At 44.3% G+C, this 13,335-nt stretch overlaps 1 protein-coding gene and 1 pseudogene across 3 annotated transcripts in view; one reads left to right on the top strand and one right to left on the bottom strand.

Moving 5' to 3' along the window:
- The window catches only part of LOC138663733 (zinc finger protein 665-like), a 43,965-nt gene extending 38,468 nt beyond the window's left edge, over nucleotides 1–5,497 (top strand). For 2 of the 3 annotated variants that reach the window (XM_069750057.1, XM_069750056.1), the window contains exon 7: nucleotides 3,358–5,497. In XM_069750057.1, coding sequence (XP_069606158.1) covers nucleotides 3,358–5,216 — 1,859 coding nt within the window. In that variant the 3' untranslated portion in view covers nucleotides 5,217–5,497. The remainder of the gene's footprint in view (nucleotides 1–3,357) is intronic. The other variant, XM_069750058.1, reaches the window with a different exon arrangement.
- Nucleotides 5,498–5,666: 169 nt separating this feature from the next.
- Nucleotides 5,667–9,787, bottom strand: LOC138666544 (serine/arginine-rich splicing factor 9 pseudogene; annotated as a pseudogene).
- Nucleotides 9,788–13,335: the final 3,548 nt, after the last annotated feature.

Genomic DNA, 13,335 nt, shown 5'->3' with positions numbered 1-13,335 from the left:
ACCTTTCCCCGTGCTTGTGCACTGCATTACTTTGTTCTGCCCTCAACAGGGCAGAGAAGTACGCTTGCACAGTAGCGCAATTCCAGAGAGACTGTGTGGACGCAGGGGCACGTCATCCACACAAAGCAAGATGGAGGACGGTGATTGTAAGGAAATGGCAGACGCCAGACCAAGAACATCAAAATCCATTGGACGGGACCGCCCCGCAGGTGAGTATAATAAAAATACTGGTAAAGTTGGGGGGCTTATATACAGCAGTAGAGAGTGCTGTATATCAGGCCTTGAAAGGTGGTTGCCGTATCTCATATCAGCCAAACCTGGTGACAGGTTCCCTTTAAAGCACCACTCCAGCGTCTTTTCTTATTGCACCACTCTTCGAGACTTGCGGTGGACGCCGTGTCTCGAGGTGGTGTGTCTCTCTCTCCCCTCTCCAGCATTCTTAAGTCACGGGTGCTTCACCCGTTAGGTGGTCATTCCCCACCGTATCCTAAGTGCTTTCAAGTATACTCCTTTCATATTAGGGTGTTACACATATGCGCTATTTTTATCCGAATCTCATTCAGTTACACTGAATCTGCCTTTTTGGCCTTCATAGGCACGCGACTGATGAAAGTCCCAAGGGACTGAAACGTTTCTTGTGCTACTAATAAATCGTTTCTACGGTTACAATTGCTTCTACGGTTACTGAAGTTGAGTGCTAGACTTTTACATTACCCATTTTTCAAATCTGGCATGTGTCACTTTATATGGTGATAACTTTGGATGCTTCTGATTCCGGTTATTCTGAAATATTTTTTTCTGTGACACATTGTACTTTGTTTCTGGTAATTTTAGGTTGATATATTTACATTTATTTTTGAAAATACCTGAAACTTTCAAAATAAATTAGAAAGATTTGTAATTTTCAAACTAAATTTGTATGCTCCTTAATCAGATGATACCAGACAAAGTATTTAATAACATTTAATGTATTTCTACTTCGTGTTGGCAACACATTTTTCAACATTCTTTTTTATTTTTTTAAAAATTTTTTTTCCCGAAGACAGAAGGCTTACAAATTTAGTAACACATCTATATACATAATTGTCTAAGGGGTACTTCCGTCTGTCTGTCTGTCCTTCTATCACGGATATTCATTGGTCCTGGCCTCTGTCTATCATGGGAATCCAAGTCGCTGATTGGTCGCCGCAAAACAGCCACGACCAATCAGCGACGGGCACAGTCCGGAAGAAAATGGCCGCTCCATACTCCCCGCAGTCAGTGGCCGGCGCCCGCTCCCTGCAGTCACTGTCCCTGGCGCTCCGCTCCCCGTAGTCTGTGTCCCCGGCGCTCCGCTCCCCGCACTGTATCCCCGGCGCTCCGCTCCTTGCACTGTGTCCCCGGCGCTCTGCTCCCCGCACTGTGTCCCCGGCGCTCCACTCCTCGCACGCTCCATACTCCCCTCCGGTCACCGCTAATACAGGGTTAATACCGGCGGTAACGCATTCAGTTACCGCCGCTATTAACCCTGTGTCCCCAACCTTTTACTATTGATGCTGCCTATGCGGCATCAATAGTAAAAATACGTCATGTTAAAAATAATAACAAAAAACCTGCTATACTCACCCTCCGCCGCCTTTCTCGCTCCTCTCCACGCTCCCGGCACCGCTCCATTGCAAGCGGCAGGTTCCGCTCCCGTCCCAGGGCTGGTGTGGGACAGGGACCTGCCGTGACGTCACGGTCGGTCATGTGACCGCGACGTCATCATAGTTCCTGCTCACACCAGCCCTGGGACGGGACCGCAAGCTGCCGCTTGCTTTGGAGCGGTGCCGGGAGCGTGGAGAGGAGCGAGAAAGGCGGTGGAAGGGTAAGTATAGCAGGACTTCAACGGGCTACAGGTGAGTATATGTTTTTTTTTTTTGTTTTTTTTTTTAAGTCTCTATACTACGTGCCTCTGTGCTGGGCAATATACTACGTGACTGGGCAATATACTACGTGGACGGGCAATATACTATGTGGCTCTGCTATATACTATGTGGCTGGGCAATACATGGCTGGGCAATATACTATGTGGCTGGGCAATATACTACGTGGCTAGGCAATATACTATGACGCTGGGCAATATACTACGTGACTGGGCAATATACTACGTGGCTCTGCTATATACTATGTGGCTGGGCAATACGTAGCTGGGCAATATACTACGTGGTTGGGCAATATACTACGTGGCTGGGCAATATACTACGTGGCTGGGCAATATACTACGTGGACATGCATATTCTAGAATACCCGATGCGTTAGAATCGGTCCACCATCTAGTTTTTTTATATGCTCCTGTACCAGTTGTGACTTGTATTGTTCAAGATTACTGTACTTGTTTTTATTATGTATACCCCTGTTCACATGTAAAGCGCCATGGAATAAATGGCGCTATAATAATAAATAATAATAATATGTTTAACTAAATTTACAATTTTTTTGGGTAACAAATCACTTTTGAAATTACTTTGAGGGGCCTCAATTTTAGATAGAACCAGGAGGGCAGAGAAAACACAAAATCAGAAGAGTAGTCCCTAAATGGGCCAGAATCACAACAGGATCAAATTCACAAGCCAGTAGCTGAGAACACAGAACTGAACCAGAGGAGAACAAGGCCGTATCTGGCAGCATTCGACAATATACTTCGATCTTTAGTAAGGTTTGGTGCTTTCAAACTACCTGAAGCAGGGAGCTGATTATTCCAGCTGGACTGCACACACACCCATACTGCCAGACTGGATGGTACTATTGGTCCTGGCCACTCTTTTCTTAGTGGCTGGACAGAGCCTGTGCTTCCCAGAGCTTCTGGTTCCAATGTCACCTGCATCACCAGCGCCAGCCACAGAATGAATGACAGGAGCAGTTACTGCTAGAACAGATCCCAGAGGAGATGTGATGCACCATTTGCAAAAGCCCCAGTGTTGCAGAATGGATAAAAACTAGAGCAGAACAAAACTCCATGAAGTGACTCCATTTTATAAATTATAACCATTAGTGAATTAATCTGTAGGAGCAGTGACTATTTTGATACCTGACTGCTGGGCTTGTTTTTTGTGCATTATTTGAAGTTTCCATTGGTTCCACTTTTGCCTATATAACAATTTTTGGTGCCTTTTTATTCCAATATTTAGGATGTAGAATGAACCAACAGTTGAACACCACGCTCCACTGGTTCATGCTATAAGGTTTTCTGTTAGTCTTTGAACTGTCATTGTCTTAGTGAGTAATTCATTTTTTTACATAACTTCCCATTTCTATGGACATTTTGAGTAGAAATATTCAAAAATATAAATTTCAAGGATATTTAATTTAAAAATAATGATGGCTTTTATTTCTTAGCAGATGACTGTACCAGGAGACCGGAGGGACAGCTGACATCTTCAGTTTTTAAATCAGATGACCTTGAGACCACACAGGATACAATTGAAGTGAATATCTTTACTTCAGACATACCATCATCCCTTCACAGCAAAGATCTATCATCTGATCCTATGAAACAGGTCATATCTTTTAATTCTTTACAGACTACTGAGAAAAATAAAACTCAGAACAGAGGCATTAAAAAACAAACTGATCTTAACGCAAAGAAACCAACTACACGTTTAGAATATGGGCATGGTTGTGCCCTCGAAACCTCTTTTGTTAAACATCAAAAAATTCACACGGAAGAGAAGACATTTTCTTGTTCCAAATGTTGGAGATCTTTTAACCAGGAATCGGATCTTGTTAGGCATGAGAGGCTTCATAACAGGGAGAAGTCACATTCATGCTCAATATGTGGAAAATGTTTTACAGAAAAATATAATCTTACTGCACATCAGAAATGTCATACAGGGGAAAAGCCACATCTATGTTCAGAATGTGGGAAATGTTTTGCACAAAAATCACAGCTTGTTAAACACAAGATAACTCACACAGGAGAGAAACCCTTTTCATGTTCAGAATGTGGGAAATGTTTTGGACATAAATCAACACTTGTTGCACATAAGCGAATTCACACAGGGGAGAAGCCTTTTTCATGTTCAGAATGTGGGAAATGTTTTTCTCAGAAAACAGCGCTTATTAAACATCAGAGAAGTCACACAGGGGAGAAGCCTTTTTCATGTTCAGAATGTGGGAAATGTTTTACAAATAAATCATTTGTTGTTATACACCAGAGAACTCACAAAGGGGAGAAGCCATATTCATGTTCAAAATGTGGAAAATGTTTCGTAGAGAAATCATACCTTGATAGACACCAGAGAACTCACATAGGGGAGAAGCCTTTTTCATGTTCAGAATGTGGGAAATGTTTTGTAGAGAAATCACAACTTGATAGACACCTGAGAATTCACTCAGGGGAGAAGCCATTTTCATGTTCAGAATGTGGCAAATGTTTTCTACATAAATCAGTTCTTATTAGTCACCAGAGAACTCACACAGAGGAGAAGCCATATACATGTTCAGAATGTGGAATGTGTTTTGGACAAAAATCATATCTTCTTTTACACCAGAGAACTCACACAGGCGAGAATACTTTTTCATGTTCAGAATGTGGAAAATGCTTTGTACAGAAATCACACCTTGAGAGACACCAGAAAACTCACACAGGGGAGAAGCCTTTTTCATGTACAGAATGTGGGAAATATTTTAACCATAAATCGCAACTTGCTATACACCAGAGAACACACACAGGGGAGAAGCCTTTTTTTTGTTCAGACTGTGGGAAACATTTTAACCATAAATCATATCTTGTTACACACCGGAGAATTCATGCAGGGGAAAAGCCATTTTCATGTTCAGAATGTGGAAAATGTTTTGTAGAAAAATCATCGCTTGTTGTACACCTGAGAACTCACACAGGGGTGAAACCATATTCATGTTCAGAATGTGGGAAATGTTGGGCACATAAATCAAGTCTTGATAAGCACCAAAGAATTCACAACAAGGGAGAAGCCTTTTTTTGTTCAGAATGTGGGAAATATTTTAACCATAAATCATATCTTGTTATACACCAAAGAATTCATGCAGGGGAAAAGCCATTTTCATGTTCAGAATGTGGAAAATGTTTTATAGCGAAATCCTCTCTTGTTAGACACCAGAAAACTCATACAGGGGAGAAGCCATATTCATGTTCGGAATGTGGGAAATGTTGGACACATAAATCAAGTCTTGATAAGCACCAGAGAATTCACACAAGTGAGAAGCAATGTTCATAGCATTATTCTTAATATTATCTTAAACATCTAAAATCCCATAAGGGGAGATGCCATTATCATACCTGGAATGTGAAAAATTATTTACTAGAAAACATTTTGTTAAACATAAAAAATAACATTTGGAGAGAAACTATGTACAATTTATGAATAAAATAAAAAAATCATAACAGTCGTATAATTTAACGAGACAGGGAAATTAATTTAGAACTTATTGTATTTTTGGATTAATAGATGCACTTTTAACGCGAAAATATCTTGCTAAGACGTGAGTGCCTCTTTTAGTCTGAAGTCAGCTTCTTGTGACTGAGGAAAAAGCTAAGAACAGTCTTTTTCCCGATCACTGAGACAACTGTTCTCTCCTCTTGTCCCACACGTGATCAGCAAATAAAGGGACCTGCACAGAGGCTGCACATCCAGAGTGATCAGCTGAAGAACCTTCCACCTGACGAGTTCCAGGACCTCTCACATAACCTGGAAGAAACTGCAAATTGGGCTAATGTATACACCGTACATGTGTATGAAAATGTGCATATGTAGCAGAGGTACAGCATAGTGGCTCAGTGGTTACCATTGCAGCCTTGCAGAGCTGGAGTCCTAGGTTCAAATCCCACCAAGGAGAACATCTGCAAGGAGCAGTGTTGTGTGTGTGTATGTAAATATAACACATGTTGCAGAGAAATACTGACAATTGTGTGAAGATCTGAGGTTTTGAGTTGTAATATTCTCCTAGGCAGGTTAACAATGCAGCAATTTTTATTCCTTGCATCCACGGTCTTACAGCCACTTTAGCTAGGTAGCCACAATGTAATGCCCCCAGTCCTCGAGATGCCAACCTGGGGTCATTAGTTCCACTTTCCCCTTAGCAGGCAATACTTACTGTCTCCCATCTTTTGGTTGGTCCACTGCTTTTGTATCGCCAATATAGTCTGCAGTCATAGCCCATGCTTCTACAGGCTATGGATACCAGGACTGTAGAGCATAGATCCAGCCAGCAAAAATATATAGTACAGTCCCAACTGTGGTTCTCCAAATGTTTTTGTGATTTCAGTGAAGGGCAGTGGAGCAGATCTGTATTCGACCAGCTGGAGCCATGGTCCTTTGGGCTGATCCTGTAGCGTCTCTTAGGAGAGAGAGACAGAGCCCTTTTAAACTCGCAGGTCTCATTCAGGGTATTCTCAAAATAGGATTGGGGGAATATAGGTGTAGGAAATCCCTAATTGTTCAATTAATCTGCATATATGTCCTTCAAGGTGTATAGACTAGTAAACCAGAGGGAGCAGATACAATACGTAATTAGCAGGTATTCTACAGATTTAACATACAATAGTCAACGTACAGACTCGTATGTAACAACAGCTCATGTTCAATTATTATTATTTATTTATATAGCACCATTAATTCCATGGTGCTGTATATGAGAAGGGGTTACATCAAAATACAAATATCACTTAAAGTAAACAAAACTAACAATGACTGTCTGAGACAGAGGGAAGAGGACCCTGCCCTTGCGGGCTTACATTCTACAGGATTATGGGGAAGGAAACAGTAGGTCGAGGATTGCAGTAGTTCCAATGGTGTTGAGGTGGCCGTGTGGTCATTACAGGCTGTAGGCTTCTTTGATGAGTTGGGTTTTCAAGTTTCTTTTGAAGGATCCAAATGTGGTGGATAACCGGATGTGTTGGGGTACAGAATTCCAGAGGATGGGGGATAGTCGGGAGAAGTCTTGGAGGCGATTGGGTGAGGAGTGAATAAGCATGGAGGAGAGAAGGAGGTCTTGGGAGGATCGGAGATTACGTGAGGGAAGATATTGAGAGATTAGTTTGGAAATATACGGAGGAGAAAGGTTATGGATGGCTTTGTAGGTCAGTGTTAGTAGTTTAAACTGGATACGCTGGGAAATTGGGAACCAGTGAAGGGATTTGCAAAGAGGGGAAGCAGGAGTGTAGCGAGGAGAGAGATTAACTAGTCTGGCAGCAGAGTGAAGGACGGACTGGAGGGGTGCGAGAGTGTTAGAAGGTAGGCCACAGAGGAGGATGTTGCAGTAGTCGAGGCGGGAGATAAATAGGGCATGCACAAGCATTTTGGTAGAGTGAGGGTTGAGGAAAGGACGGATTCTGGAAATATTTTTGAGCTTGAGGCGACAGGAGGTGGCGAGAGCTTGGATGTGCGGTTTGAAGGACAGGGCAGAGTCCAGGGTTACTCTGAGGCAGTGTATTTTGGGGACAGGGGAAAGTGTTATTTCATTTATTTTGATAGATCAGGTAGGGAAGATATGCGAGATGGAGGAAAGATAATTAGTTTGGTTTTGTCCACTTTGAGCTTGAGGAAGCGAGAGAAGAAGGATATGGCTGATAGAAACTCTGGGATTCTGGAGAGCAGAGAAGTGACATCTGGGCCAGAGACGTCTGGACCCGTCGAAGCACTTAGTGTGCGAAACGGCCGTCGTCCGTACTCCAATATCGCACCCCCCTGTATACCTGATGTCCTGACGGATGTATTTTACATATATTTTCTCCAATAAAGCTCACGAACTTCACAGCTATCATTGGGTGAGTGCCGCATATTTTCTTGCTTTTTGACTGCATTGTGGACTATTTCCGATATTTTTATGCAGAGCACCACGTACCCACAGCTTTCATGACACCTGCTACTTGCTTGTCCGCTATTAGTCCTGCTTAGTGGAATTCGTATCTCTCTAGTGCCGTTCTGTTCCTGATATTCGTTGGTAATATGGGAGTAGGAAACGCTAAATGTGCGGTTGGTAAGGTATGAGGAGATCCAAGATAGGACGAAGTCTTTGACACCAAAGGAAGAGAGGATCTGTAGTAGGAGGCAGTGGTCAACTGTCGAAGGCAGAGGACAGGTCTAGAAGGAGGAGTATAGAGAATTGTCTGATAGCTTTGGCTGTAAGTAAGTCATTAGTAATTTTGGTCCGGGAAGTCTCAGTGGAATGGTGGGGACAGAAGCCAGATTGCATTTAACTCTCTCTTCGACAACTTACAAAGTGAGAGGAAAGTTCAGCATGGACGTGCTGCTCAAGGAGTTTGGATGCAAATAGGAGCAAAGATATGGGGCGATAGCTGGACATAGCGCTTGGGTCAAGGGATGGCTTTTTGAGGATAGGTGTGATTGTTGCATGTTTGAAAGCAGTGGGGAAGGTACCAGAAGTTAGTGATAGGTTGAAGAGATGGGTTAGGGATGGGATTTGTGTGGTGAGGTTGGGGAGGAGGTGGGATGGGGTCAAGTGCACAAGTGGTGAGGTGTGATTTGGAGAGAAGATGAGCAAGCTCTTCAGTGATTTTTGGAGAGGGAAGTTATGGGGTTTGGGCATTGGTCTGGTATACAAAGGGGTTGTGGTGGTTTGATGACAAAGATTTGCCTTGTTTGGTCGATCTTATTTTTGAAGTGCGTGGCAAAGTCCTAGGCGACGATTAGGGAAATCGGAGGGGGCAGTGGTGGGCGGAGGAGGGAGTTAAAAGTGTTGAACAACTGTTTGGGGTTGTGGGATAAGGAAGAAATGAGGGTTGTGACGTAGGCCTGTTTAGCAGAGGTGAGAGCTTATTTGAATGCGAGTGTTGCTTGTTTGAGTGCAGTGAAATCGTCTTGCGAATGTGTTTTCTTCCAACAATTCTGGATACTTGCCGACGCTTTTTAGTGATGTTATTGTGCCAGGGTTGTCTATTGGTTCGTCGCACTCTGCTATGCATGTTCAATGACCTACTAAGTAAAGGAACAATACGTCTGGCATATTTAAGAATAATTCACTCCCGCACTAGGCCAGGGTGATGCTGTTAAATTCATCCCTCTTCTAAATTAGCCAGACGTGATAGGCTTTGGATCATCCATCTCCACTTATCATGGACAGTCCATTGGCATTTCTTTCAGCATTGATACGAATGCAAGATGTTTCACCTTCATTAGAATTAATTTTTATCTCATCCAGTTTCCTCAAAGCATATTCCAGGTCTTTTTTGTGAATAAACTCCACAGTACCCAGTCCATCTTTGTGTACATCAGCATAACTGACAGCTCCAGCTTCTCTCATACGATCTTTTAGATCCTGCCAACTCCCTTTAGGGGGAAGGCCTGAGACTAGGACTCTGTATTCAGTTCGCCAGGACGGGGTTCTGTTCCTCCCGTGGGGGTGCTCCATATCCACCCCTTGATCCCTGGTCTGACCTGGGAAACTCCACACGTAACCGACAAAAAACGAACTTGTATCCATTGCGTCCAAACATGGCGTCTTCTGCATTCCTCGGATCCTGGAAGGTGAATGGTGTGGTGCCGCTCCTCCCCCAATTATCCAGCTCAAAGGTACGAATCCACCCAGACCAATGGACAAATTCCTCCAGCTCCTTTTCCTGGACATCGGACGCTAAATTGCCCACATAACTGCGCTCATCCCCAGAGTGCTGACCCCCAGACAGGGGGATGGTCACTTGGCAGCCTGATAAATGGTGTTTTGAGGAAACAATATCTGGGCTCCCCAGAGTGATGGAAGACCCAGTGTCCTGAAGTCCCTGGGCCTCCACCCTGATGTAATTTACCTCCCCCAGGTCACGTTCTTTCATGGTAATAGTCATTGTATTTTGAGCATAGCTCACCACTGGTGGGGGGGTTAGTCGGCACGTTGAGTGTTTTTTTCCCTCACTGCTGATCCAGTGGGAACCGGTCCTTGGCATCGGGTTACATTGACCCAGTGGCACACCAACCCTGCTCCTAGGTTGTTTCCCAGCAACACATTTATCGGTAGGTGTTGCACCCAAGGGTGGATTATAATTGGGTCAATCTGGGCGGTAGCCCAGGGCCCAGTGGTGTGGGGGGCCCTAAGCTACCGCTCATTGCCCGCCGCCATCAGGGCATTACCGCATCGGGCCCCTCTCATCTGGTCACCAGGCCCCTACCAGCGATGTGGAAGTTAAACGCTATGGATGTGCGAGTGCGTGCCCACACGTCAATAGTTAACAGCCGCCAGCTAATTGGAGGCTGTCAGCTGCAGCGCGCACGTCGCCGGCGTCTGATGTCATTGTCAGTCGCCGGCGAGTGCGCGCTGCTGGAGGGAGCTTCGCCACTGGAGCACGGACAGGTGAGGAGAACTTTTTTTTTATTGTGAACGGCAATCCGGGGGCCTGGGCCAGAATGCTGGAGACACTGGAGGCAATATGCTGGAGACACCGGGGGCAATATGCTGGCCACACTGAGGGCAATATGCTGGCCACACTGAGGGCAATATGCTGGAGACACTGGGGGCAATATGCTGGAGACACTGGGGGCAATATGCTGGAGACACCGGGGGCAATATGCTGGAGACACCGGGGACAATATGCTGGAGACACTGGGGGCAACATGCTGGACACACTGGGGGCAATATGCTGGAGACACTGGGGCCGATTGCTGGACTGGGGCAGATTGCTGTGGCTCCGGCGCAGGCATACTTTGTCTGCCCTGTTGAGGGCAGAGCAAAGTACTGCAGTGCGCAGGCGCCGGGCCTCTCTGGCCTTTTGTGGCGCCTGCGCACTGCAGTACTTTGCTCTGCCCTCAACAGGGCAGACAAAGTACGCCTGCGCCGGAGCCGCAGCGTGAATACAAGAAGAGGACGTCATCGTAAGAAGATGGGAGGCCCAGGACCGCGATGCCTATCGAACTGGTCCGCAGCGGGACCGCCCCTGGGTAAGTATAATCTAACCTCTTTTTCTCATCTTTCAGGATACATCAGGGGCTTATCTACAGCATTCTAAACACTATATGGACAAATAAAGCAACCCTTACCCCACCCATAAAAAAAATACCCCAATATCACCCTCTTTCTTCCTAACTCCCAATCTCTGCCATTCATTACAGTTACTATCCCCCTGTCCGTACAAAGTCTGTAACTTCTCTACACTACATTAATAAACATGTTCATATTACACATTACTGGTTACATCTACGATCTGTTCCTTCTTTGTAGGAACATCTGATGTGATGTGATCTATGTATTAAATCCCTTGCTGTCCTGAGTATAGTAGTTTATTAACCATTTATTAACTAGTAGTTTATTAAAGGAACCTGATGCATCTCCCATGTCACCCAAACCTGCTGATTCATAAGTTTCCAAGATCCCAAAGGCAGGAAATACACAAGGAAATTCGGAGTTGCCAATCCTCTTTTTTGTAGATTTTTGGAGAAGAAGCATCTTCAGCCTTGGCTCTTTACCTCCACACTAGGTCTTTGACCACATTTTGCATGATTTGAAATGCTTTTAGTTTTGTATCCAAAATGTAATATTTAAGAGCACAAACAACATGGTGGGGAAATGGACCAGTATGGTCTTGCAATCATATTTAAAAAAATTTTTTAAAAAAAAAGGGAATTACAATTAAATGTCCCAAATCCTCCTTTCCCTTCTCCAAAAGTTGGGGTAATATATATACAGAGACCCCCTGTACAGAAATATTAGGGCTACAGCAACATCACATATTTTATACAGAAGAATAGCGATGTCTCCATAGTTCTTACACAGGACATATAGATCAGACAAGGTGCTCATATTCAGGCAGTTTCTATTGTACTCCAACCTTCTTTATATGACCAAGATCAGAGTCTCATTATACTGAGTAGAGAAGCTCCAGGGACAAAGACCCCATCTGGTCCTAACACTCTGGGGGCCCGAGTATCCAGCCACGGACGTATTCTCTCATTTTTGGCTCTAGCATTTCTTGTAGAATAAATCCCTTTCTCATACAGTCCTGTAGTAATGACTTTGTTAATCATGTTTTGTAGGAGGGTTCGTCTGAATCCATCTAAACATTATCAATATATGTGCAATAAACATCCGACCGCAGTTTTACCGTGTGTGTCCGGTGTCAGTTCTTCTACATACATTAATAGAAAACCTTAGTGTCTCCGACCAAACCTGGTGATTATGATTATACAATTGTGATAACTTTGCGCGCCGCATGTGTATAAGATCAGCTTCTTCCGCTAAGAACTTCGGACCTTTGGCCTCTCTACATGTGTGTTGAGGAGAAACATAGAGGTAATACATGTCCAGAATCTGATCTCCAGAAGCTTCCCCTTTAGTTGGGAAACTAAATTCACTAAATAAGGTGTCACGAATCCCACCGTGCTGCCACCAATATGTCACGGATCGGGGTGACCTTTGGCCAGCACATGGCTATCACATGTACAGGGGGGCTTATCTTATTTATCCCTCCACTGCTACAATGTGATGAAAACACACACAAGGCTATTGACCTATCAATTTACCGCATGGGCGTATTTTAGTTATCCCACTGCTGCTACAACATAACATGAACTGCAGGGATTTATGTATATCCCGCTTTCTAGTTCTGCTACGGAACTTGCAGCTCTCCGGCTCCCCCTTACCCTCAGGTCAGTCAGGGAACTACACCAAGGATAATTGGTCGCCGGATGGGCCGCTTCACTGTAGACTGGCTAGCAGGCATGCTGCAGCGAGGGAATTATGAATGCTCAGGCCACAGCCAGACAATAGCTTATAAACCCCGTTCCGTCGCTGCTAGCTCACCTGCCTAGCCCAGAACACACTTCGCTGCCACCAGCTCAGATTTCTCCACAGAGGGGTTCAGAGCCAACCCAAATTAGTAGCGTAATTAACTTCAGAAGACGTAGGGTACATTTTAGAGCAAGGGAATGAAGCTAGTAAATATTATAACTTTTACTCCATAAAAAGATTAGGCAGTGTTTATAAAAGGTATATCAAGATTTTACAATATGAGACAATTTAAAGTATGTACAGCAATTATAAAATAAGGGATTAAAACAGAAAGTAACGCTCACATGTGCTCAGATCATTTCAGCTAACCAGGCCGGTGGACGGGGCCAAATGTCCCAGTTCATCAGAGGGACTTGCTGTAACTGCTCTTCAGTGAAGTTGGGATGAGTGCCGTGCCTTATTCTTGCAGGCTTGTGACATCACTAAATGGGCTGGTTTACCTGCACCCTCCCCTCTCCGCAAAGTTACAGATTTTACCAGCAATACTTATAATTCTCATAACTTGGATTGCGAATCTAGCAGGGTAACGACACACACCTCACTTTTCTTTTATTGAAATTAGCTTCCTAATTATACCAAATTCGTTCTAAGGCCGGGATCACA

This window comes from Ranitomeya imitator, chromosome 2, assembly GCF_032444005.1.
Source record: "Ranitomeya imitator isolate aRanImi1 chromosome 2, aRanImi1.pri, whole genome shotgun sequence".
Classification (NCBI taxonomy): Eukaryota; Metazoa; Chordata; class Amphibia; order Anura; family Dendrobatidae; genus Ranitomeya; species Ranitomeya imitator.
This window is presented reverse-complemented; position numbering and strand designations above follow the sequence as displayed.